At 36.9% G+C, this 24,461-nt stretch overlaps 1 protein-coding gene and 1 non-coding gene across 14 annotated transcripts in view; one reads left to right on the forward strand and one right to left on the reverse strand.

The window, feature by feature from the left end:
- The window catches only part of ANKHD1 (ankyrin repeat and KH domain containing 1), a 123,442-nt gene that overhangs the window by 9,858 nt on the left and 89,123 nt on the right, over nt 1–24,461 (reverse strand). For 10 of the 13 annotated variants that reach the window (XR_004477137.2, XR_004477136.2, XR_004477135.2 and 7 more), the window contains 17 exons: nt 24,174–24,285; nt 23,545–23,690; nt 22,910–23,052; nt 22,255–22,468; nt 20,372–20,547; nt 19,991–20,153; nt 18,001–18,096; nt 17,423–17,539; nt 12,781–12,955; nt 11,527–11,983; nt 10,569–10,715; nt 8,491–8,640; nt 6,713–8,325; nt 3,602–3,778; nt 1,739–1,990; nt 1,066–1,214; nt 173–337 (listed from right to left, as the gene is read on the reverse strand). Coding sequence is in view for 9 of the 13 variants with exons in the window: in XM_033406633.2 (XP_033262524.1) it covers nt 173–337; nt 1,066–1,214; nt 1,739–1,990; nt 3,602–3,778; nt 6,713–8,325; nt 8,491–8,640; nt 10,569–10,715; nt 11,527–11,983; nt 12,781–12,955; nt 17,423–17,539; nt 18,001–18,096; nt 19,991–20,153; nt 20,372–20,547; nt 22,255–22,468; nt 22,910–23,052; nt 23,545–23,690; nt 24,174–24,285 (4,452 nt within the window). In the remaining 4 variants the exon portion in view is untranslated. The remainder of the gene's footprint in view (nt 1–172; nt 338–1,065; nt 1,215–1,738; nt 1,991–3,601; nt 3,779–6,712; nt 8,326–8,490; nt 8,641–10,568; nt 10,716–11,526; nt 11,984–12,780; nt 12,956–17,422; nt 17,540–18,000; nt 18,097–19,990; nt 20,154–20,371; nt 20,548–22,254; nt 22,469–22,909; nt 23,053–23,544; nt 23,691–24,173; nt 24,286–24,461) is intronic. The other 3 variants (XM_033406634.2, XM_033406636.2, XM_033406643.2) reach the window with 1 other exon arrangement.
- Nucleotides 13,644–13,751, forward strand: LOC117196786 (U6 spliceosomal RNA). Its single transcript, XR_004477153.2, has one exon. It is a non-coding gene; the product is annotated as a U6 spliceosomal RNA (small nuclear RNA).

A 24,461-nucleotide genomic window follows, 5' to 3' on the forward strand; every position in this document is an offset into this window, starting at 1 on the left:
ACACATACATGAGATAAAATGTTAAGTAGCATCATCTTGATATTGAAAAACTTAATTCAGTTCAAGGTAGTCAGATGTCATGATTTTTGATATTCAGAACTTGCACTACCCAAAGAATTAAAAGAATGACATCATAAATCTGAAAAATAAAAGAGCATTAAGTCCATTTTACCTGCTGGGCATCAGTGCATTCAGTTGAATTTTGAATAACTTTTATCATAGGGTTCCAAGCAGGATCTGGGTTGTGAAGTCCATTAAACAGAGGGCCTCCTGGAACATCAGCAAGCTGAGGATGGGAGGGTATTATGGTGCCTCCATACATGGAAATTGGTAGACCCTAAAACAGCAGAAAGGTGTAATCATGAAGTGATTGTAAATGATGATTCCACAATACCAGCATAGATTCTTATTTCCCTTCATTCAAAGAACTCCAGAGTATCCTGTAAGTATAGCAACACTGTACAGTCTTGGGAAACCAAAAGTGGTTATTTGTGTCAGCAACATTTTTCAATGAGAACAGAAAAACAAAACAAAACAACTAAATCCAATATCAAATCATCAGGAAATTCCCAATACTTGATGGACACATATAATACCCTCAACTTTCCATATTTAGGATTTACTAATAAGCTTCTGCCAAGAAAAGGGGAATTCTACATGATTGCTTGCAGCCACAATCTGGCTTTATGGCAGCCTGGAAGCTCTCAGATGAGACAAGAGGGCAATGGGGAGCTCACAGCCAGCTTTTCAGAGAGGAAGAGGCTTCTCTCTAAGCTGTGGCAGCCAAATGCAAAGCAGCAAAACCCAAATCTCTCAGGTTTTGGAGGGAAGATGGGGGCTTCTTCAGGATAGTTTGAGGACAAACTAATGTAAACAACATAATCCACTTTTGAAACTGGATAAAAGATCCGGCAAAGTCATAGAAACAAACTAGTTATACCAAAAGGGAGAATTATTTCAGTACAAATTCCTCCTTAACATGTGACTACATTAGCTGGCAATGTGTTAAACAAGTTACAATGATGTTTGTCAGCTCACTTTAGAAAAATCCACAAAACTGCTTACCATAGGCTGATGAAAAATGTTAGAGGGGGCTACCATTCCAGAATCATCTCTCTCCATTGGTTGATGCTGAGAGAATGTGCTTGGGTCTGATAATTGTTGATGTATTGGATGGTTCCCTATCACAGACTGTGACCAACCTGATAAGCCTTCTAGAAAGAAGAAATGAGATCAAGGTTAGATATTTATTTGGAATAAAATAAAACATTACCACTGGATTTTTTCATACTAAATTTAATCAAAAGCATTCCTTTGAGAAGCTCAGGACACATTCATGAAAATCTTTGCAAACCAAAATACAAGTTCCTGGAAAACTGGGTGGAGTACTCTGAATACCCCAAACACTCTACCTGTCCTGCAAAAGATTAAGTGCTCTCTGAAAGAAATCAAATGATTGTCCTATTCTATAATGAAAAGCTTAAGAAGGAAAGGAAGTATGCTTTGAATCTTTTACTTCTAATCAAGTCTGTATTTATTATTTTATATATATTACTATCATACATATTACATCTATTATTATGTATACTCCAAACTAACATTCCAGACTTTGAGACTGGACTGAACTCCTCAAAGGTTTAAACAACCTTACTGGTTAAGTGCAGGAACTAAGTTTAAATGGCAAAACCCCACAACTTACTCAAGATATCCCTCCAGACAGAGGACGCTGTAACTGTACCTGACACGGCATTGACGCCAAATGACCAGATTCCACTGTGTCCAACAGGAGCAACAAAACTGGTCCCCACAGGGGCTTGTGCAACAGACCCTCCTTGCCGAATCCGGGCTAGTCTCTCTGTTCCAATGGGGGGAGGTATCTTTCGATCCTGACTGGCACTGCCTCCTTTCGGTTGGCCCAATGTTGGTGGGGCAGAAGTGGCTGAAAGAGGTGAAGATGATCCCGAAGAAACAGATGGAATAGGAGAGTCACCTGGTGGCAAAATATTTCTCTATTGTTTTATTACATATAAAAACTAATTATAAGAATATGAGAAACCTTGTTGGAAAGATCTGTTCCACAACATAGGTTCTGGAAAAAAATTTTCATTTTACAAGATCATTCAAATGAAAATATACAGGGACTTCCCTGGTGGAGCAGTGGTTAAGACTCCATGCTCCCAATGCAGGGGGCCCAGGTTCGATTCCTGCTCAGGGAACTAGATCCCACATGCATGCCATACCTAAGAGTTTGCATGCCACAACTAAGGAGCCCACCTCCTGCAACTAAGACCTGGTACAACCAAATATATAAGTAAATTAAAAAAAAAAGAAAATATATAAGTTCTATAAATATTATCCTATACTACTTCTGCCTGTAGTAAGTATAAACAAATAGTCTAAAAATATAGTAAGTACAGACTAGTCTAAAGAATTTTTTCAAATTGAACTGACCAAGGCTAGAAAGGAAGAAGGTCGTATTTATTCTTATTGTAGTTCTGCTGGCTTGTGTGATCTTAGTTTCCCCACCAGGGTTTGAACGCGGGCCCTCGGCAGTGAAAGCGCAGAGTCCTAACCACTGGACCACCAGGGAATTCCCCTTACTGTAGTTCTAAAAAATCTTCTCAAAACATATATTGTCACATTTTAAATTAACTTAAATGTGGCTATGTTTGCACGGTAACTATCATATTATCTGGAAAATAGCTGCTGGTCCTCTGTAATTATTAGCTGTTTTCTTTTTTCTCTTTCTACAGCCCCTTATTTTTCCCCATAAGGAAGGAAGGTTAAATGTTAGTGAAGCATTGTAGGATTCAATTCACAGCTTTGTTTCTTAATGGGACTCTCAGGTAATATGGGTAGTTTTCCTTGTCAAAGGGCCAATACTCACTGACTTTCTCATGATGCTCATTTAAAAAAAAATCAAATCCTGTTCAAATCCTTTTAGAACTTTATCTGTTCTAAATATTGAAATAAGTCAGAACAGAGGAATATTTTCACTTATAAATGGCAATCATACAGTTTCCTCAAATGTAAAAATAAATGAGGAATCATACCAAACTGACCAGATACTTAAATTCAACTTCTTTTCAGACCTAAGAAATTATTTCACAATACTGTCCCCAAAGGGTCTTATAAAACTACTTGTAGTGTCTTTTTTTTTTTTTTTTTGCTGTACGCGGGCCTCTCACTGTTGTGGCCTCTCCCATTGCGGAGCACAGGCTCTGGACGCGCAGGCTCAGCAGCCATGGCTCACGGGCCCAGCCGCTCCGCGGCATGTGGGATCTTCCCGGACCGGGGCACGAACTTGTGTCCCCTGCATCGGCAGGCGGACTCTCAACCACTGCGCCACCAGGGAAGCCCAGTGCCTCTTTTCTTGATCCAAGTCTCAGTGTAATCTCAATTCTGGCTTGGAAGAATAGCCTGACCCTTCTCAAGTTTTCTATCCTATAAATGACTGATAATTTTTGACATGACTGCAATACAAACCTTGGGTATTCGCATACAATTTAGATTACTAAAGTTACAATATAGCGTTCCCTGAAACAAATGGTTTAATAACTTATTCAAGACTGTTTGGGAAGAGTTCCTCCAGGATTCCTACATGAGTTTGAGGCGCTTGTCCAAGGGTGGGGAGAAAAATGTTGTCTGTTGAAACTGGGAGTCCCAACGGGAGCTGGCCCTTGCAGGAAAACCCGAGTTCCTGGTATGCCGGAAAAACTTGTCAGAGGAGCAGAAGAGGAAGATTGGGAGCTGCCTGATGGGTCAATGGATGGTAACCCTGAAATAAAAACAGGTCCAAGACATCAAATTAGCCAAGGCTTTAAAAATGAATGTCCAAAGCTTACCTAATTCCTCTTTAAAAAAGAAGAAAGAATGCAGTTTATTTTGTGGATCACAGCAATAAGAATCCATTTATATCATACTGTATGTCCCCAAACTATTTTTTTCTTACAGTCCAGAAGAATATCACCAAGCAGGACTAAATATAGAAATGTGAGCCCAATGTTTAGGAATGGCAGTCACCTGGAGTATGTTCTAGATAAATCTCAAAGCTTTCATTGGAGGGGACATGAAATAAGAGCATGTTGTGTTACCCATCACTTAGAAATATAGCTGTTCATCTATATAACTATAGTCATTTCCTGTGCAAGATGAGTAACAAAACCTACCAATGTTTGCTTCCTAACATGGAAGGAAAGCATACTATTCAACTAAAGATAATTTCAGTATTCCATCTGATTAAAAAAAAAAATCAACAGCTGCAAACTACATCAAAGTTTCTATCTAGTTTGCATGAGTCTGAATTTAGCAGTATTCTCAAATTCCATTGCTTTCTCTGGAGAACATTTTAGGGAAAGAGGTCAAGGATCTGGAAAAGGATTATAGGTACTCATTTCAGAAAAAAGTAGTTAATATCAACATAAAAAATTCAAAACTTTTCAAGCAGGTCTTATTCATCTATAAAGTATATAATTCAAAGGCTTTTAGTATATTCACAGGGTTGTACAACCATCACCACAATCAATTTTAGAACATTTCTGTCGACCCTAAAAGAATCTCTGTATGCATTATCTGTCACTCTCCATCCTCCTTTACCCCATATCTGAACCTCTAAGCAACCACTAATATATTTTCTGTCTCTCTAGATTTGCCTATTCTGGAAATTTTATATAAAAAGAATTATATAATATGTGGTCTTTTGTGACTGGCTTCTTTCACTCAGCAAAATGTTTTCAGTTTACCCATGTTGTAGCACAAATGAGTACTTTATTTCTTTCATTGTATCTCATAATATAGAATATACATTATACTAAGAATAATATCTTATACAGATATACCACATTTTGTTTTTCCATTCATCAGCTGATGGACATTGGACTGTTTCCACATTTTGGCTCTTAGGAATCGTGTTGCTATGAACATTTATGTACCAGTCTTTGTGTAGACACATGTTTTCTCTTGGATATACCTAGGAACAGAATTACTGGATCATATGGTAACTCTTTTTAACTTTTTGAGGAACTGTTGAACTGTTTTTCCAAATGATGTACCATTTTAAGTTTCTACCAGCAGTGTTTGAAGGTTCCAGTTTCTCCACATGCTTTCCCGTCTTTTTAAGTATCACTATTTCTTACCTGAAAACTAGGAAAACTAAACTATATCCATGAAAGAAGAGCATCAACAAAAGAAACCACCCAGGCAGTTAAGAAATGAAGCCAAGCTTAATCAATTCTGGACCCCGGAAGGAAGGTCAAGGATTAATGCTTGCTTTTTTAAAAAATTATTTTTTAACTAGTAATAAATAATTTTGATGTTATAGATCTGAATAATTCAGGTTCCCAAACCTTGTTTGCTACCAAACTAGATGGATGATTTCCTTGACTTTCTTTTCTCCAGCCATTCATAATCTGCACATCTTCTGGGATATAGAATGTGGAGTGCAAAGAGCTCAAACACTGGAATATGAGAGATCTGAAGTCCCACTCTAGCTAAGGCACTCTAAATTCACGTATTAGTTAGTGCCAATCAAGTCAAGGATTAATTAAAAAAGTAATTTTTACCACAGTCTGAGCACTGGCAATGAGCTCTTCTTTCATTCTGGGGCCTCTGAAAACCTTTTTATTAGTCTGCCAAAATGAAAAGTTAAAATAGATACCTATTTATAGAAAAGAAGAAAAAAATCCAAGAGAATATTTTGGACCACAGACTGTCTTATGCAAGCTTTATTTCTATTCAAAAGATGATGTAACAGCTATGTTTTCCTGAAAAGATAAGTAAATGGAAACATATCTGATAGAAAAGCTAAGGCTATGCCATATCCATAAACTCACAAATTTTAAACTACCTAGATCAGTTTATAATTAGCAAAAAGGAAAGATGGGCTATGGGACAGTTTTTCAACTGGAAGAAAAATGCTAAGTGGCACTAGTTCTTATTACCCCCATTCTAGGTCAGCCACAATTTCTAATTTGTTTTTCAGAATAGAGCAAAGAGATTGGACTAAAATTTGGCCCTTAGACTCTGGAAAATAGATTCTGGTTTTCCAAATATCTCCAAGCCACCACTAGCCTCTTATCTTTCTAAATCTTTCTTATACTGCCTCAGCAGCTAATTTCTAATTTCAAAGAACAAACAGCTGATTCAAAATGTTTTTTTTTTTGGTTAAATATGAGCCTATACATGACTGGATCTCTTCAAATAGCTCCATCTAATATAAATAAGATAGAGTTATGACATCATTTAATATTCATTCTGAGCACCCAAGACTGAAAACAAAGAATGTAGATTATGGACTGTAACCTAAACACCTTCGTAACCCAAACTTTTTAATCTCAGAAATGCAGGCAATCACTATGATTTAAAAAATGTCTGTAAATTTGGAATGCTTGAAGCATCCTATGAGTCCTTTTTTATTAATATCATCTTATACCAATTCTCAGAAAATGGACTGACACAAGGTATAACTTCCTTGAAATAAGGTGCAGAGAGATCATAAAAGACAATATAAAGCAGCTCATATGTGAGTGACTTACCTACATTTTGGCCACTCAATCAGCAGTCATTAAGGGGTCTTTACTATTTATGACACACCTTCATTTCTTTAAAAGATCATGCAATATTATGTACAAAATAAATGCTTTATTACTTTGGAAGGTTAGATTATGTTGTTAAAGCCCCAAACTGTGAGGTAATGATAGTTATAATAACTTACCAACTGGACTAGTAGAAACTCGCTGGGAAGGTGATCTGAAGCCAGGTGCCTTGGAGTTGTCAGGGTGCACGTTTTCCAAGTGTCCAAGTACAGAGTTACCCAGGAACGCTGACTGAACAGTGAAAGAGGCATCTGCAGTAACTCGTGAGGACAGTGGACCATCTCCCCAACCCTGGTTAGCTGGCACCTGACTGCTGTCAAAAAGACTACTGAAGTGATTGAAAAGTGTGGCTGGGCCAAACGTAGGTGGCAAAGATTTATTTGCTGGGTTAATGTGCATCTGAGAACCATTCATAATGTTCATGGCTGAAGAAAGCTGCACTGCAGCTGGTGGGCCTTGAGGTGGTGTTAAAGGAACTGGATTTGTCACAAAAATAGACTGGGGATCCTGGTGTATAGTTGCATTTGGTACCACCGAGTAAAAAGAACTTCTGGGTTGCATTCGATGAGAAACTCGAGGTGCTGGTACAGCTAACTGAGGTAAATTACTGGTATCCTGATTATCAGCAGCAACCAATCTAGGTGATGCCAAAGTCAATGGAGCAGGTTCTGAATTAGATGCAAAAGGCATTGACATAGGACTTAAATCAGACACACTGGATGGCTGTGTTTCCTCCTGTGTGTTATTGGAGGCAGGAGTGGGACTACCAGATGGGTGAGTTTCTGGAGCTCCTGGGGTGTTGCTGGCAGAGCTACTGCAGCTGTTGGCAGTTGAAGAGGGGGTACACAGGTTTGCCATGGACTGGTCCTGTGTGGACACTTTCTCTTTGGGGGCTGGCATGGCAGAGAAAGACTCCGTCTTTTGTGAAGAAAGCTGTGCTTGAGGAGTACTTGCAGGCAGAAATGTGGTGGGAACTTGCCCACTAGTGATAGGTGCAGAGGAGACAGAAGGCAGGGAACTACAAGTGCTTGTCACAGAGGAAATCACTGCTGCTGGAGGACTTGTCTTAGGCACACAGGCAAACAACTGCTTTCTGACTGATGAAGGAGTCCGGGTATTAGTCACACACAGTTGCTGACTGGCAGCAACTACAGAAGAGACAGTGATAGGACAACTGGCAGTAGCTAGTCCAGCAGACTCTGAGGGTAAAACAGTCCCGTTCTGGTTAGGTAGACGGCCTGTATTATTATGCTTTGGAGAGCTATTTGTGTTGCCAGGATTCACAGGTCTCACTGGGAATGGTCCCCAAGTGTTAGGAGAAGGTGAAAATGTTCCTCCAAACTGGGCCATGGGTAAACGAGGATGCCGAATCTGTTGCATAGTTTGAGCAGCCAGCAGGGCAAAATGAGGGTGAGGATAAGCTAAGGGTAGAGAAACTGGGAAAGAAGAACGTACATTTGCTGGAACGTTCTTATTAAGTTTATTAGTGGGCTGGAACGTAGATAATGTTGTTGCCTGTGAAGTTACAAGACTTGGAGCACCCAAGGGAAATGCATTTTTACTGGAAGCTGCTGTGGTGCCTACTCCAGATGAGAAGTTTGCATGGATGGCTTTGGTGCTGGCAGGTGTTCTGATATGGTTTTTAGGAATCAAGTCTTCCAGTTCCTTAGCAGGATCTTGAATAAGTGCATTGATAAGTTGAACTGCATATCTTGTTGATTCTGTACCACCCCTGGGGAGAAAACAAACAAAAAACAGAACAAGATCAAAAATATACAAAACTAGGTAATCTTTATCATGAAACAGAATTCTTGATTGTACCATACCTAACAAAAATGTACTTCTAATAAAATTTAATTTCCTCATAGAACTAACGATATGTATATCTCACAATTACCTTATTGTGATCATTCTCTCGCCATTCTTATCTTTTTGTTTATCCACATCAATATGGGCACCAGTAACATCTTGTATTGCAGTGATGTTGCATCCTCCTCTTCCCATTATCCTGGAAACCACTGAGGCTGGAACAGACAATTTCTTTGACCTACAAAATGAAGACCACACATAAGCTTATGAAATCAAAAGGTCTATTAAAAAAGATGTCTCGGGCTTTCCTGGTGGCGCAGTGGTTGGGAATCCACCTGCCAATGCAGGGGATATGGGTTCAATCCCTGGCCTGGGAGGATCCCACATGCCACGGAGCAACTAAGCCTGCGTGCCACAACTACTGAAGCCCATGCGCCTAGAGCCCGTGCTCGGCAGCACAAGAAGCCACCGCAGTGAGAAGCCCATGCACCACAGGGAGGAGTGGCCCCTGCTCGCCGCAACTAGAGAGAGCCCGCGCACAGCAACAAAGACCCAACGCAGCCAAAAATAAATTAATTAATTAAAAAAAAAAAGATGTCTCAGTAAGTATGTTCATGAACATTTGTAGAATAGTATTTCTCAAACCTTAAAGAGGAAATTACTAGAAGTTTTTATTTTAGAAACTGACCTCTTATTATATTGAATTTAATTTAGTGAAGGTAAAAAACACACTGCCATTTAAAAAAATTATATTTAAGTCACTCATGATCTCAGCATTCAAATCTGCATAAACTATCACATGTTAACTAAACTGCAATGATCATATATTGATACTTTCAAAATTAAAATAATGCATACCACATTGTTAAACTCCATACTGAAAATGAATAAAGGCAGCTTATCAGTGTCAACAACTTTACTTAGTAATAAAAAATAAAGCCTCAGATTTGTACATAAAAAGCAATCCACAAGTGGAGCCTGGGACTTCCACTTGTGTGAGAAAACACCAGAGGCTGATTTTGGGATCTGACAAGATGGCCTGGGTGTCCTGCAGGATTATCACGGAAACCCAGTGTTTGCTGGCAGAACCAAATGAGAGCAACACCCATTATTTTCATGTGGTCACTGCTGACTGCCAGGATTCCCTCCTAGGGAGGGACTCTCAAACTTTGAACTATACCTTCCAGAAGAATACCCAATTGTAGACTCTAAAATACATTTCATGATCAAAATTTAATATCCTAATGTAGACAAACTGGGAAGAAAATATGTAGCTATTTTGAAAGCTAGAGCATAGACTAGGCCATGAATAATACTTAAATCAATCTGATCATCAAGTGTGCATCACTTCTGTTCTGCCAAGACTTCTTCCTTTTTTGTTTGCTTTTAATGGACACAAAGTCTTAGAAAAATTACAGAATAAAAACTCAGACATCTTAGTCCTTTGGTGATTAAGTGCACATTAGCAAACCTATGTCTTATTCTGATTCCCTGTTGTAAAGCATGAGCAGAGGCTAGAAATACCTTCTGGATTGTGTGAAACATTTAAAAGCAATGGCTCCTGTCTGCTTTTATTCATTTCCCCCATCATGGTTTAAGTATAAAGCAGTGTGAATGAAGGGAGTTGTCAAAGTTAGCTGCAGGGGTGTTGGTACTTGTATTTATTTTTTTTGAGGGAGAAGGTAGTTTTAATTTTATGGGCTCCCCCCCACTCTTTATGGTGATCTAACTGCATTGGTTAAAAGCAGATATAGATTCTCTAGCGAAGTCTAACTTTATTTAAATGCTGTAGATGGACAAACTTGTCTGAATCAAAATGGGACCATTAAACAAACATCATAGCCTTCACAAATAGCATTATGACTTTGCTGTCAATTGAATCTTCCCCTTAAGAAGCCTGTGACCTTTTTGTATGGTTTGTCTGTAAACTGTATGTCTTACGTTTTAATAAAATATTTTTTGTTATTCTAAAGCCAACATTTCTTGTATCATATAAAATATGCATACAAAATTTACATACTGTTTCTAATTTTGCTTTAGCCTACTCTAGATGTAGTATGGCATTGCTATTGAATATAATAACCACATTCAAATTATTCATTAATTAACTGGATAACCATCTCACAAGAGGAGAAAAGTTAAAAAGACGAGACTAATACTACTTACCTTCGAACAACTTCTTTCCACCCTTCCTCTCTTTTTTGCCCCCTTTTAGGGCTAGTCAGATTCAGCTTTATGTTTGAAGAGCTTAATGGCAACGACACTGACTTGTACGTTGTTGATAAGGAATTAGGATTCACTTCACCTTCAAGTCTGAGAAGAGAAATATCAAGGCCAATAAATGATAAATTTTAAGATAGAAACTCAAGAGATTTGCTGAAGTATCTGAATTAAAATTTGGCACACCAGGGCTTCCCTGGTGGCGCAGTGGTTAAGAATCCACCTGCCAATGCAGGGACACGGGTTCAAGCCCTGGGCCGGGAAGATCCCACATGCCGTGGAGCAACTAAGCCTGCTCACCACAACTACTGAGCCTGCGCTCTAGAGCCCGCGAGCCACAACTACTGAGCCCACGTGTCTAGAGCCCGTGCCCTGCAACAGGAGAAGCCACTGCAATGAGAAGCCCGCGCACCGCAACGAAGAGTAGCCCCCACTCGCCACAACTAGAGAAAGCCCGCGTGCAGCAACCAAAACCCAATGCAGCCAAAATTAAATAAATAAATTTATATAAAAAAACCCAAAAACCTTGTTAAAAAAAAATTTGGCATATCAAATTATTAACAATTCAGAAAAATAGAAATAGGGCAAAGAGTCCATTATTTATTTTAGTATTAAAATGGATTCAGAAGCCAAAAGAACTATATATAATCAATAAAAATGACATAGTTAAAATCAAGGAACGCTAATATTTTCAGCTTCAAAGTTGAATGTTAAAAGTTCTAACAATCTCATTGCATAACTAGCACATGATAAGGAGGACACTGGTGAATTTCAGTTTTAAATGCTGAAGACAGGTAATGTGGTAGACTTCAATTGTTCAACACAACTTATGTTACTTCAAGTTCTTGTGCCAGGCATGAAAAAGGAAAGGTAGGTGCAGAGTTAACAAGTCAGAAAATTTTACCGTGTCTGAGTTTTGGAAGCAGCAGTACTTGTCTTTTCTTCTTGGGAATGGAGTAGCAGTGAGGGGTATCTCCTATCACTAGAGGAATTCACATCCATAGTGAAATTTAACTCTTGGCTTTTACCACCACTACTACTCTCACTGTTGCAATCTGTGCTGTCCAAGTTATCTGAATCACTATTCCCACCTGCACCGCCACCTCTGGGTTCTCCATTTATTTTATTCTTATCTGCCTTTTGCTGTGCTAAGGATATATGTTGTTCTGGTAATATTAAATGTGCAGTGGGAGGGGTCTCTTTTGTTTTGTTCTTCTTATTTTTCCGATTGGTGCTGGGAGTTGTCACAACATTGGCCCTTTTTTTCCCAAACACATTTGTGAATGTTGCAGATGTTGCAGAGATTCCGATTGTGGTGGTGGTGGTCGCACTAGGAGGTTCTATGGGAACTTCTTGCTCCACTGAAATTATGAAAAAGGATAAAAATCACACTGAGAGCCACAGATCTCAAAACAAATTGTGACAGAATATACCTAATAATTCATAATAATTCAGACCCTTAGGTCATATTTTCCTTTTACCAGTATTCACTAGTAAATAAAGAAATCTTTACTGTTGTGAGAATATACTATATCATATTTTGATGTCTAACTTGGTATAAAACATTAACATTCTTAAGATCTGAAATGCTAGTCTCATAAACTAAACAAAAATCACAATATAGTTTGAATTTAAGAAATTTTTCAAATAGCATTTTAGAATTAGAAGTCAAATAGAGCAAAATTATTTGCCTACTACAACCGCTGCCAGACTGTACAATAAACAACTCTGAGAGTAATGGACCTCAACCCTATAGAGCTTCAAGACTGAACCTTAGTTAAAAATTTATTGAGGAAATGAACCTCTTCCCAGTTTCCAACTGGGGAAGGAGAGGGTAGAGAAGAACCTGAAGAAAAGCTGGCAAACCTCTTACTGTATCACTTTTAGGACATACATAATGTTTTTACAGGGAAACTTAAGTTACAACTGAATGTCTTCAAATTATGTGCTTGCCTTCCCCCTTCAGTTTCTCTGTGTCACTTTACAATGTAAAATATTTAGAAGTATTTACTATGGAAGTCAACTGTCTATTTCAGCTTAAAGTAACTGAATATTTAACTAGAATTAGTTTTGAGAGTTTTGAGAGCAAAGAGCACTCAAAATGAAGTTGATAAACACAGAAGAATTTTATCACTAATTCAGATGGTTCATTTCTCACCATCTTCATCATTCTCCTCTTCATCTTCATCCTCTGGTAGTTCTGAATTCTCCTTAGGTTTGTTTTCCTCATCTTCTTCCTGCTTCCTTTTCTGCTCCTCTTTTTTCTTTTTTCTCTTTTCTTTTCTTTTCTCTCTTTTAGCTGCAAGAGCCTGCTTTCTGCTCTCCTCTCTTGACTGCAAATAAAGTAGGTATCTCATTTTATCAATAAGGCAGTAATTTAAAATAAATAATGAAATGATATTTTTGTTTATGATACATGGGGTTTCCCATAGATGTCAGTCTTAACACACATTTATAAAAGCAACAAAAGAAGAAATAGATAAGCTGGACATAATCAAAATTAAAAGTTTTTGTGCTTCAAAGGGATCATCAATAAAGTGAAAAGACAACCCATAAAATGGTGAAAAATTTTTGCTTATCTGGTAAGGGCTTGTATCAAGAATTTATAAAGAACTCGTTAACTCAATAATGAAAAAACAAATAACTCAATTAAAAAATGGGCAAAGGATCTGAACAGACGTTTCTCCAAACATATACAAATGGCCAATAAACACATGAAGAGATAGATGCTCAATATCACAAGCCATCAGGGAAAAGCAAATCAAATCAAAATGATACCCACTTCACTGTCACTAGGATGCCTATAATCAACAAAAAGACAGATAAAACAAATCATGGTGAGGATATGAAGAAATCGAAGCCTTCATATACTGCTGGTAGGATCATAAAATGGTGCCGCTACCTTGGAAAACAATCTAGAAGTTTCTCAAATGGTTAAACACAGAACTGCCATATGATCTAGCAATTCCATTCCTAGATATATACCCAATGAAAACATATTCATACAAAAACTTGTACACCATGCTTGCTTCAGCACCATATATACTAAAAAAATTGAAATAACAGAGAAGATTAGCAGGGCTCCTGCATAAGGATGAAACACAAATTCATGAAGCATTCCAAGTTAAAACAAACAAAAAACTTGTATACCTATGAAATAGAAACAACCTAAATGTCCATCAACTGATAAATGGGTAAACAAAATGTCGTATATCTATATAATGGGATATTATGCAGCAGTAAAAAAATAAATAAATGAAGTACTGATACATGCTACAACATGGATGAACCTTGAAAACACTATGAATTGCAAGAAGCCAGTCACAGAGGACCAAATACTGTCTGATTCCATTTATATGAAATGTCCAGAATAAGCAAAACCATAGATTTATGTGGCATTTGTTTGACTGAAATGCAGCTATTGCTGGAAAGGGTGTGGAGAAAAGGGAACCCTCTCGCACTGCTGGTGGAAATGTAAATTGATATAGCCACTATGGAGAACAGTATGGAGGTTCCTTAAAAAACTAAAAATAGAACTACCATACTACCCAGCAATCTCACTACGGGGCATATACCCTGAGAAAACCATAATTCAAAAAGGGTCATGTACCACAATGTTCATTGTGGCTCTATTTACAATAGCCAGGACATGGAAGCAACCTAAATGCCCATTGACAGATGAATGGATAAAGAAGATGTGGCACATATATACAATGGAATATTACTCAGTCATAAAAAGAAATGAAATTGAGTTACTTGTAGTGAGGTGGATGGACCTAGAGACTGTAATACAGAGTGAAGGAAGTCAGAAAGAGAAAAACAAATACCGTATGCTAACACATATATATGGAATCTAAAAAAAAAAAAAAAAAAAGGTTCTGAAGAACCTAGGGGCAGGACAGGAATAAAGACTTAGACATAGAGAATGGACATGAGGATGGGGGAGGGGGAAGGGTAAACTGGGACAAGTGAGAGAGTGGCATGGACATATATACACTACCAAATGTAAAACAGATAGCTAGTGGGAAGCAGCCACATAGCACAGGGAGATCAGCTCGATGCTTTGTGTCCACCTAGATGGGTGGGATAGGGAGGGTGGGAGGGAGAAGCAAGAGGGAGGAGATATGGGGATATATGTATATATCACTTTGTTATACAGCAGAAACTAACACACCACTATAAAGCAATTATACTCCAATAAAGATGTTAAAAAAATAAAATAAAATGCAGCTGTTATGCTTTTATAAGGTATTAACAAATTTCACTATGAAAATATCCACAGGAGGCCATTATAGAAATTACTTTCGCCTTACTTTATAGTTTTGCTTTGCTTAGTACTAGAAAATATATTTTTTTCAGACAGGGGAACATGGTAATGGTCACCTCACATCATAATGAAAACTCAAAACAAACAGAAAACACATCAAATTACTCATATTTGTGTGGAAATTATCTAAAAAAGGTTCACCATAAGAATCTGACAATGAAGTCCAGTTGTCCTGGTAATTAAGTAAAGCATTTTCCTCAAAACTATAATTTACCATTCTGAGTCATAAGTTACTCTTTGACATTTTTACTTATCTAATCAGGCATCGGCAAACTATGGCCTGAATGTTAAGACTTTTACATTTTAAATGGTTGAAAAAATAAAAAGAAGAATATTTTGTGACATGAAAATATTATGAAATTAAAATTTTGATGTCCATAAATAAAGTTCTATTGGAACACATTCATTTAGGCATTGTCTATGGGTGCTTTCGTGCTATAACAGCAGAGTCAAGGAGTTATGACAGAGATCGTATGGGCCTACAAAGCCTAAAATATTTACTCTTCAGCATTTCATAGAAAAAGTCTGTTGGGAATTCCCTGGTGGTCCAGTGGTTAGGACTCTGCGCTCTCACTGCCAAGGGCCTGGGTTCAGTCCCTGGTAGGGGAACTAAGATCCCACAACCACGAGGCGAAACCAAAAAAATTAAAAATTAAAATTAAAAAAATAAAGAATAAAAAAATAAAAAGTTGGGTTTCCCTGGCGGTGCAGTGGTTGAGAGTCCGCCTGCCAATGCAGGGGACGCGGGTTCGTGCCCTGGTCCGGGAAGATCCCACATGCCGTGGAGCGGCTAGGCCCGTGAGCCATGGCCACTGAGCCTGCGCGTCCAGAGCCTGTGCTCCACAACGGGAGAGGCCACAGCAGTGAGAGACCCGCGTACCGCAAAAAAAAAAAAAAGTCTGTCAACCCCCTATGTAAATGAGAAAGGGGCTGAGCATTAAGAGAAAAAATAATTGTTAACTGAATATGCAGTTTCATCACTCGGTTGGCATAAGAGCAAAACGGCTGTTTAAGGAATTGCTGACCATATCCCTGGGTAGTTACACAAAAATAAAAATTATAGAACACAGGAGGGACCTTAGTAGTCATCAAACTTCAAACTTCATTTTAAAATGAATATTAGTTTCCCCCTTCTGATTTTAACTGTAATCAAGTTTATCATGGAGGTATTAAATTTATTTAATTTCCTAATGATAAAACTTTAAGGTTTATACCCTTCCCCCTGTTATAAGCAATTTAACAGTGAATGTCCTTTTGTATGTTCACATCTTTGAGCATTTATCAAAGTATTTACCTTAGGCTAAATTTCTAGAAGAGGAGTGACTGGAGTAGGTATGCACCCTTTTTAATTTAATGCATTTGTCAAATCATCTCCATTAATACTTATACTAATTTATACCATACATCAAAAATCATACTAGAAGGCTAATTTCTGCATACCCTAGCCATCAATATCTATTACCAAACCTTTAAATTTTAAGTTTTCCTAATCTGGTAAAAGAAATTTAAATCACTCTTTCACTGTGCATTTCTTTGTTTATTCATGAAGTTGAGCATTCTCCATGTATTTATTGAACATTTATATTTCTTCTGTGAATTGCCCATTTGCGTGATCATTTTTCATTCTGGGCAAGTTATCTTTTTCTCATTTTTTTTTTTTTTTTGATGTGACCATTTTTAAAGTCTTTATTGAATTTGTACAATATCGTTTCTGTTTTATATTTTGGTTTTTTGGCCCCGAGGCATGTGGGATTAGAGGCAAAGTCTTAACTGCTAGACCACCAGGGAAATCCCTTTCTCGTTGATTTGTAAGCAATTTTTTCTTCTGTTTTTAACTTACAAGTTTTGATTTTCTTTAAAATTAAAAATTGATGTCAAAATTTTAGCATCTCTCAAAATGATCTTTTTCCTTCCTTTTATCATCAACAAAATATCTTAATATTAAGCTATCTCCTGCATTTCTATAATAACTCTACTTGATTATGCTATTTATTCTTTTAATATAATTTCTGGGTTCATAACAACACCCTCCTTTTCCAGGTAAGCACACTAAGCCTCAGAAAAGCGACCTTTTTTTTTTTTTTAACTTTTTCAATTATACTACCACACATCCTAGGAAACTTAGATACTTACTCTTTAATTAAGGATCTAATAAACCACTTATAGCCCATATCTTATAATAAACGAAAGATTTCCAATGTTTAAAAAAATTTCTTCCCAGACTAATATTAAAACCACTTAGGCAGTAATGTTATTTGGAAAATTGTGATCTGCTCAGAAACTAATTCCTCACTTATATGGTTAAAAGTATTTTTTATGTATAGGTCAGAATCAAAAAATTGATGGTAGTTTGATAATCTATTAATCATTTTTTAAAAAGAGATTTTGTTAAGATTATGGTCATATCAGTGGCAAATTTATTCTACTAGATTTTCAACCATTTCTAATAAAGAAAATTATTTTTCCCACTCACCTTTTCCAGATCAAGTTCCTTTAAAAGAATACTTGCATTCTTATTTGCTTCTGCAGCCTGCTGGTCTTTAGCCTTCACAATTGTCTCAACACACTGGTGACATTTTTTCAACAGTTCCTATAGTGGAAAATGGAATTATATAAATATAGGAACACATAAACAGGCCAATAAAACTTGAGCTGATAAGTATACCAAAGTTCAGGGCTTAAAGCCTCAAATTACTGAATATTCACTAAACCAAATTAAGCTATCCTTTGAGTCTAGTCTTTGATTGAAAAATCAAAATAAGGTACCATTTTCTAAAAAGTTTGTGTTCTTAGAAAATTTTCTAATCAGGCTAATAGTCTAGTAATAAACTTTAGCTGCAGTCACTGTAATTATGGTCCATAATAGGAAGGAAATCTCAAAATAATTTATAAAAAATATACTCATTCTTCATTTGCAAATGGGGAAACTAAAGCATAGAAAAATCAGATGATCAGTCTCATAGAGGATGAAAAGAACGGGCTGCTAACATATACTCTGGCATATAATTCAACAAAGAACAAAAATGTGCTTCAACAGCATATTAAACCTACCTTATCTGTGATTGTTGCTATGTATCTCATGCATTCTATATCAGAAGGGAACTGATTGACCTCTTTCACCAAATACTGAACAACTTTTACATGACCCTGTAAGAAGTATAACAAAAAATACACAAAAGAATACTTTGAAAATTGGCCCATATGCTTAAAAATTTAAGGGTAAAAGGTACAGTAACACTTGAGAGTTTACTAAACTTAAAATTGAAATTATGAAAATAGAAACAGTGTTGAGTTTATAAACAGAAAGCGGTAAGTACAACATGCTGGGAAATATATGGTGGACCAAACGACATTTCTCCTGAATTTAATCTGCCCACATCCCATTGAAAATAGACAAACTTTAAAAAATATATATCTCCTAGAATAAATCGATTAGTAAAATAAAAATTGGTGATGTGAAATGAATCTCAATATAAAAGGGAAATTAGTCCGAAAACAAAGAGGATGTTCTAGATTTCAAAGCATTATTTTGGCTCTATCTTACGAAACTAAACGAGGTAGGTTGTCATATTTATCTTGAGTTCTATGACTTGAATCTAGGTAAAACACTTTCTAAATGCCATTATCAGGGGCTGGATGATCTGTAATCAATTATAAGTACGTCTATTTTAACATAACCAAACTTGCATTGTTTCCCCTCCTACTAAAGCTCGTTTAATCTTCAAGAATTAGTCTGATGGGGGGACTTCCCTGGCAGTCCAGTGGTTAAGACTCCACACTTCCACTGTAAGGGGCATGGTTCGATCCCTGGTTGGGGAATTAAGATCCCGTACGCCGCACGGTTGTGGCAAAAAAAAAAAAAATTAGTCTGATGGTGACAAAAATCAGAAAAGTGGCTTCTTCTGGGGCAGGGAATTAACTGAGGATGGGCATGATGAAACTTTCTAGGATTATGGAAGTATTTTATACCTTTATGGAGTGTGGGTTACATAGGTATATGCATTTATCAAAATTCATGTACCTTAGATTTGTGTTTTTACTATATATAAATTATACCTCAATTAAAAGGAAAGAAAAAAATTGAAAAAAAAGTAAATATTTAAGATTTTTTTTAAGACTCATAACTTACACTGCTCTCATTCAATAGCTATTTACTGATCATCTAGTATGTGTCAGGCACTGAGCTGAACAACTGGGCACAAACACTGGTGAAAAAGACAGTCATGAATCTTAGCTTTCATAGATCTTGTAGTCTAACTGGGGAGATGGGCATTAAAAAAGTAATGCATGTTTGAATGTATAATTACAAAATGAGATAAGGAAAATAACAGTGAACTATAAAAGAGAACAAGAGAACCTTTTCAGATTGGGAGTTAGAAAAGGACTTTCTGCGAAGTGATATTTAAGGATGAGTAGATATTAAAGGATGAAGAGAAGTGAGCCAGGTGAAGAGCAAGGGAAAGAACATTTCAGGAAAAGAAAACCAGTGAGCAAAGGCCCTCAGGAATTTAAAAATTTAGTGCATTCTAGGCCAGTGGCTGAAGTGTAGTGACCAAAGGGGAAGGGGAGTAGAAATGATTGGTCTGAGGCTGGCATGAGCCATTCATGCAGGGCTTTGTGAGCCACATTAAGTAGTTTACATGTTATCACAATTGCAATGGGAAAGCTTTGTAAAATAGAGCAGATAAGTAAGCCTTAATATATACAGGAGGTATAATAAATTTTTGTGAGAGTCCACTTGTTTTTGTTCTTTAGGTAGAGAAAACATTCATCTACATATAATATCTGTCCTTAAATCTCACGTTTTATGTACAAAAACATAACAAAACTAGTCAAGACACCAAGTGATTTAACAACCAAGTTGCTTATAGGGAACTACCATATAGCTCTTAGATTTGGCCACAAAGAAAGTGGAAAGACAGCAAAGGTTTGTATATAGAAACAGTCGATTCCTCAAGACCAATTTATCTTTCTCACGATTTCAACTTAAAATTTAGTAGTTTTAAACAAATTCTATCCTTTTTCCCCCACATCAAGTTACCTTGCGAAATGCTGACATAAGAGGTGTGATTTTCCGGTTATCTGCTGCATCCACATCAGCACCTGCTTGCACTAGCAATTGCACCACATCAAAATGACCACCATTGGATGCCAACCAAAGTGGTGTGTTTCCCTTCTTGTTACGAACATCAATATGGGCTCCCCTATAAAAATCAAATAATGTTAATATAGTTTGTTTCCTATGAGAAGAGGCTGACTTTTTCTATTTTTCTCTAATTTGTCTTTCATCTTTTATAAAATAGCAAACAAATAATCTGTTCTTTAAAATGTCAATAAAGTAAAACAATTTTATTAACTGTAAAGGCTCTGACAAGTGAAAGGGATCATAGAAATTCTATAAATATATATAAAATTTACCCACCTATTAATCAGGAGCTCACAAAATTTGTAGTGACCTTTGTCCGCTGCTATTGTTAAAGCAGTATCTCTTGAGGAAGGCACAGGGGGGGCATTGACATCTGCTCCTTTATCTAGGAGAACTCTTCCAACCTCTGCATATCCTCCAGAAGCAGCTTCCATCAAAGGGGTAAGACCAGTCTGTTTAAACCAAAAAATTATGTGAGTAAATTATATTAATTTCTTTAAGGGACTGAAACAATTGACTTATAAGTGTATTCTATTTCTGATTTTCTCTCACAAGAGAGCTAAGCAACATTCACTCTTAAGCTTTACTAAACAGCAAGTGAAAATTGTTAGGTTCAGTTAGACATGCTAGAATGATTTCTCTTACTAAAAAATAAAAAAAAATATGCTAAAAAAATACACAATTTCATGCTAAAAAAATAAACAATTTCATAACTTCTCTACTGTTATAAATTTACATGAGACAATACCTGCTCTGCACAACAAACAGAAATATTAAAACGAATAAAAAGAAAATTAAATATGGCACAATGTTCAATGGGAAAACTTTGTTTAGAATATACTCTATCTTGTTTAGAATATACTCTATCTAAAAAGGCAGTTTGCTAAATAACCCAGGATAAACTCCTTAAATGCTACTCAAACTTGGGTAAAATAGATTAAAATATCATTTTATAAATTTTATGCATGTGTCTTTGCTCATTAGTCTCCAACATTTCACCAGAAGACTTTTCCTACTGGTATCATTACCAAAATAATATGGCTTTCTTTAGGACTTCTAATAGATAAATGGGTCACACTGAATACTTGTAATACAAAAAGTAATCTGTCGTGGTCAGATTAGATTTTAGTTGTCTTAATTGTATAATCTATGCAGCAATTTATTTTTAATAGTCATGCTTTTATTTATTTATTTATGGCTGCACTGGGTCTTTTTTTTTTTTTAAACAAATTTATTTATTTATTTTTGGCTGTGTTGGGTCTTCGTTGCTGCACACGGGCTTTCTCTAGTTGCGGCCAGCGGGGGCTACTGTGGTGTGCAGGCTTCTCATCGCGGTGGCTTCTCTTGTTGCGGAGCACGGACTCTAGGCGCGTGGGCTTCAGTAGTTGTGGCACACAGTCTCGGTAGTTGTGGCTTGTGAGCTCTAGAGCACAGGCTCAGTAGTGTGGTGCACATGTGGGATCTTCCCAGACCAGGGCTTGAACCCGTGTTCCCTGCATTGGCAGGTGGATTCTTAACCACTGTGTCACCAGGGAAGTCCCTGCATTGGGTCTTTGTTGCTGTGCAGGCTTTCTCTAGTTGTGGCGAGTGGGGGCTACTCTTTGTTGCGGTGTACAGGCTTCTTATTGTGGTGGCTTCTCTTGTTGCGGAGAACAGGCTCTAGGCACGTGGGCTTCAGTAGTTGTGGCGCACAGCCTCGGTAGTTGTGGTGCGTGGGCTCAGTAGTTGTGGTGCACAGGCTTAGTTGCTCTGCGGCATGTGGGATCTTCCTGGACCAGGGATCCAACCCATGTCCCCTGCATTGGCAGGTGGATTCTTAACCACTGTGCCACCAGGGAAGTCCCTGCAGCAATTTTTTTGATTGGGGTTTTTACCAATGGTAAGCACATGCCTCATTAAAGGAGTTCTTCAAGCCACTCAAGGCTGAAGTTGGAAAAAAGTACTGATTCTATTTTTCTTCACTGCCTTTAATAAAAGTCATGAATGGTGATAGTGTGCCACTGACCAATGGCCAGTGACACACTGTATAGCACTATTCTCCAGTCCTGCATTGGGGCATCAGTTTTAACTTATGACAATTTAAAATAGTACATTCAATTTAAGTTGCTCTTTCTATTAAAAATATATCTGAAGTAGAGGACAAGTTATAAAATGCTTACCTTTGCCCTATGTTCAACATTGGCTTTTCGGTCCAGAAGCAAACTCACTACTTCTGCTCGTCCTTGGAAACAGGCCAAGGTGAGAGCTGTGTTCCGATTGGTCTCTATTTGGGCATTAATGTCTGAACCCATATCAAGCAGCAGTTTCACTGCAGGAACATGTCCATTCATTGCAGCCAACATCAGGGGAGAAATACCTAGTTTACTCCCAGTCCTAAGGGGGGGAAAATGTGCTTAGAAAATTAAAATAATATGTTGCCTATTGTTTTCTTAAAAAGCATAGAGAACATAAAAAATGAAAAAGCTTCAGTGAGAAGAAAGGTTTCTAACTCCAATGAATAGATTTTATTTGTTTAGACTAATAATTAGAAGTAGGAAAATCTCACAATTTAAAACATAATCCCTATGCAGAGGCCATAAATTTCCAACTATATATAACAGTGTTTTCTGAAAAGAAACCTCTTTAAAAACAGCAACGTTAGCTGAAATAAGCTTTGATTACTTATAAGCACATTATAGGAATAACTGTTGGCCTTGCAACTTTAGTACTATCTTAATTAAAAATGGTATCTGTCCAAATATTTAGGGGAAAACACTTAATTCCAAGGTAATAATTTACTAATCATGAGTAATAAAATAAACAGGTGATAGATACCTTGAATTAATTTCTGCCCCGGCATTAAGCAGAATCTTAATGATATTCACATATCCTCCAGATGCAGCTAGACTCAGTGGTGTATAATCAGACACATTCCTATGTTCTTTATTTGCACCCCGAGCCAGCAGCAAGTCTACTACCTACAAAGTAAAATATGAACAGAGAAATCTAGTTTACACCAAGGGTCTATCTTATAATGAAGGAAGCACAAAGAAATGGAACTTATAACTTCCTTGTCTAAATACCTAACATTTTAATTAAACCCTAAATATTCAAATATCAGCACTACAGAAATGAATTCAATTTCATATCAAGGAATTCAGAGCTATGAAATTCCAATCATACTGAAATAACAAGTTGTTACTGTTTCTATTCCTCAATTATTGAGTGATAAATTTGCATTTCATGTGTTAGGACTATGCTCTATTGAATCCCAATAAACGTAAGGATGATGAGAATTTTTATTTTGCCTGAAAGGCAAGAAACAGATTCTTTAAAAGGGCATTTACTATTCTCATTAAATTTAATATATAGAACATGTCAAAACACATGCAAGTTTTATTCATGTAGCTAAATTACTAAGCATATGCATATTTAAAATACAAGTGTTTACAAAATGAACATTAACATACTTCCTGACGTCCACCAGAACATGCCAATGAAAGCGGAGTATCCTTAGTTCGTTCAGATTGTGCTTCTATGTCTCCACCTTTATCCAAAAGGATTTCAACAACTCCAACATGTCCTGCTGTTGCTGCCAGGATCAGTGGTGTGAAACCTAAATCAGAAAATAAAAATCTTGGTCAAATTTGTGTTTTTTAACATATTAAGGCACTGTTTTTAATTCTCTATTATTTTAGTAGGAAAAGGTCTTTAGGGCAGATACTTATAATCATTTAACATAAAACTGTTTTAAACCCTAATTTGTTAGTGACAAAACCCCATAAACACCTGATAAAAAGAAAATGCTAAGTCAAACGAAACTATTAAAGTTTATACTCATAATAAACTTTGATACCTCTGCATGCTCTACTTTTAGATTAAGGAGAAAGCTAAACACAGCTTGCTTCATTGATGATCTACAGTCTAATTTTTGAAGAATAATTTGGCTCTGTAGATTAACAAATCCAGATATTCTTAATTGAAATATGCAAACCCATTCTTTCACTGAATAGTCTAGGAACCACTTATTGATAGTAAAAAATGAATTGTTTTCTGATATAATTACTCTCCAACTTTATTTCTCACTAACATTTCTTACCTTTTTTGTCTCTGTGTTCAATTTTAGCATCTCGCGCTATGAGTACAGATACAAGTTCTTCATGACCACCTGCACAAGCTAGCGTTAATGCTGTGTCATGGTTGCTCTCAGTCTAGGAAAAGGAAAAAAACCTTAAGAGTCCGTGGGCCACAACTAAGAGAGCCCACATGCCACAACTACTGAGCCTGGGCACTCTGGAGCCCACGCACCACAACTAGAGAAGCCCACGCGCCACAATGAAAGATCCCGCATGCCACAACGAAGACCCCGTATGCTGCAACTAAGACC

The sequence above is a fragment of the Orcinus orca genome, chromosome 3, assembly GCF_937001465.1.
Source record: "Orcinus orca chromosome 3, mOrcOrc1.1, whole genome shotgun sequence".
NCBI lineage: Eukaryota > Metazoa > Chordata > Mammalia > Artiodactyla > Delphinidae > Orcinus > Orcinus orca.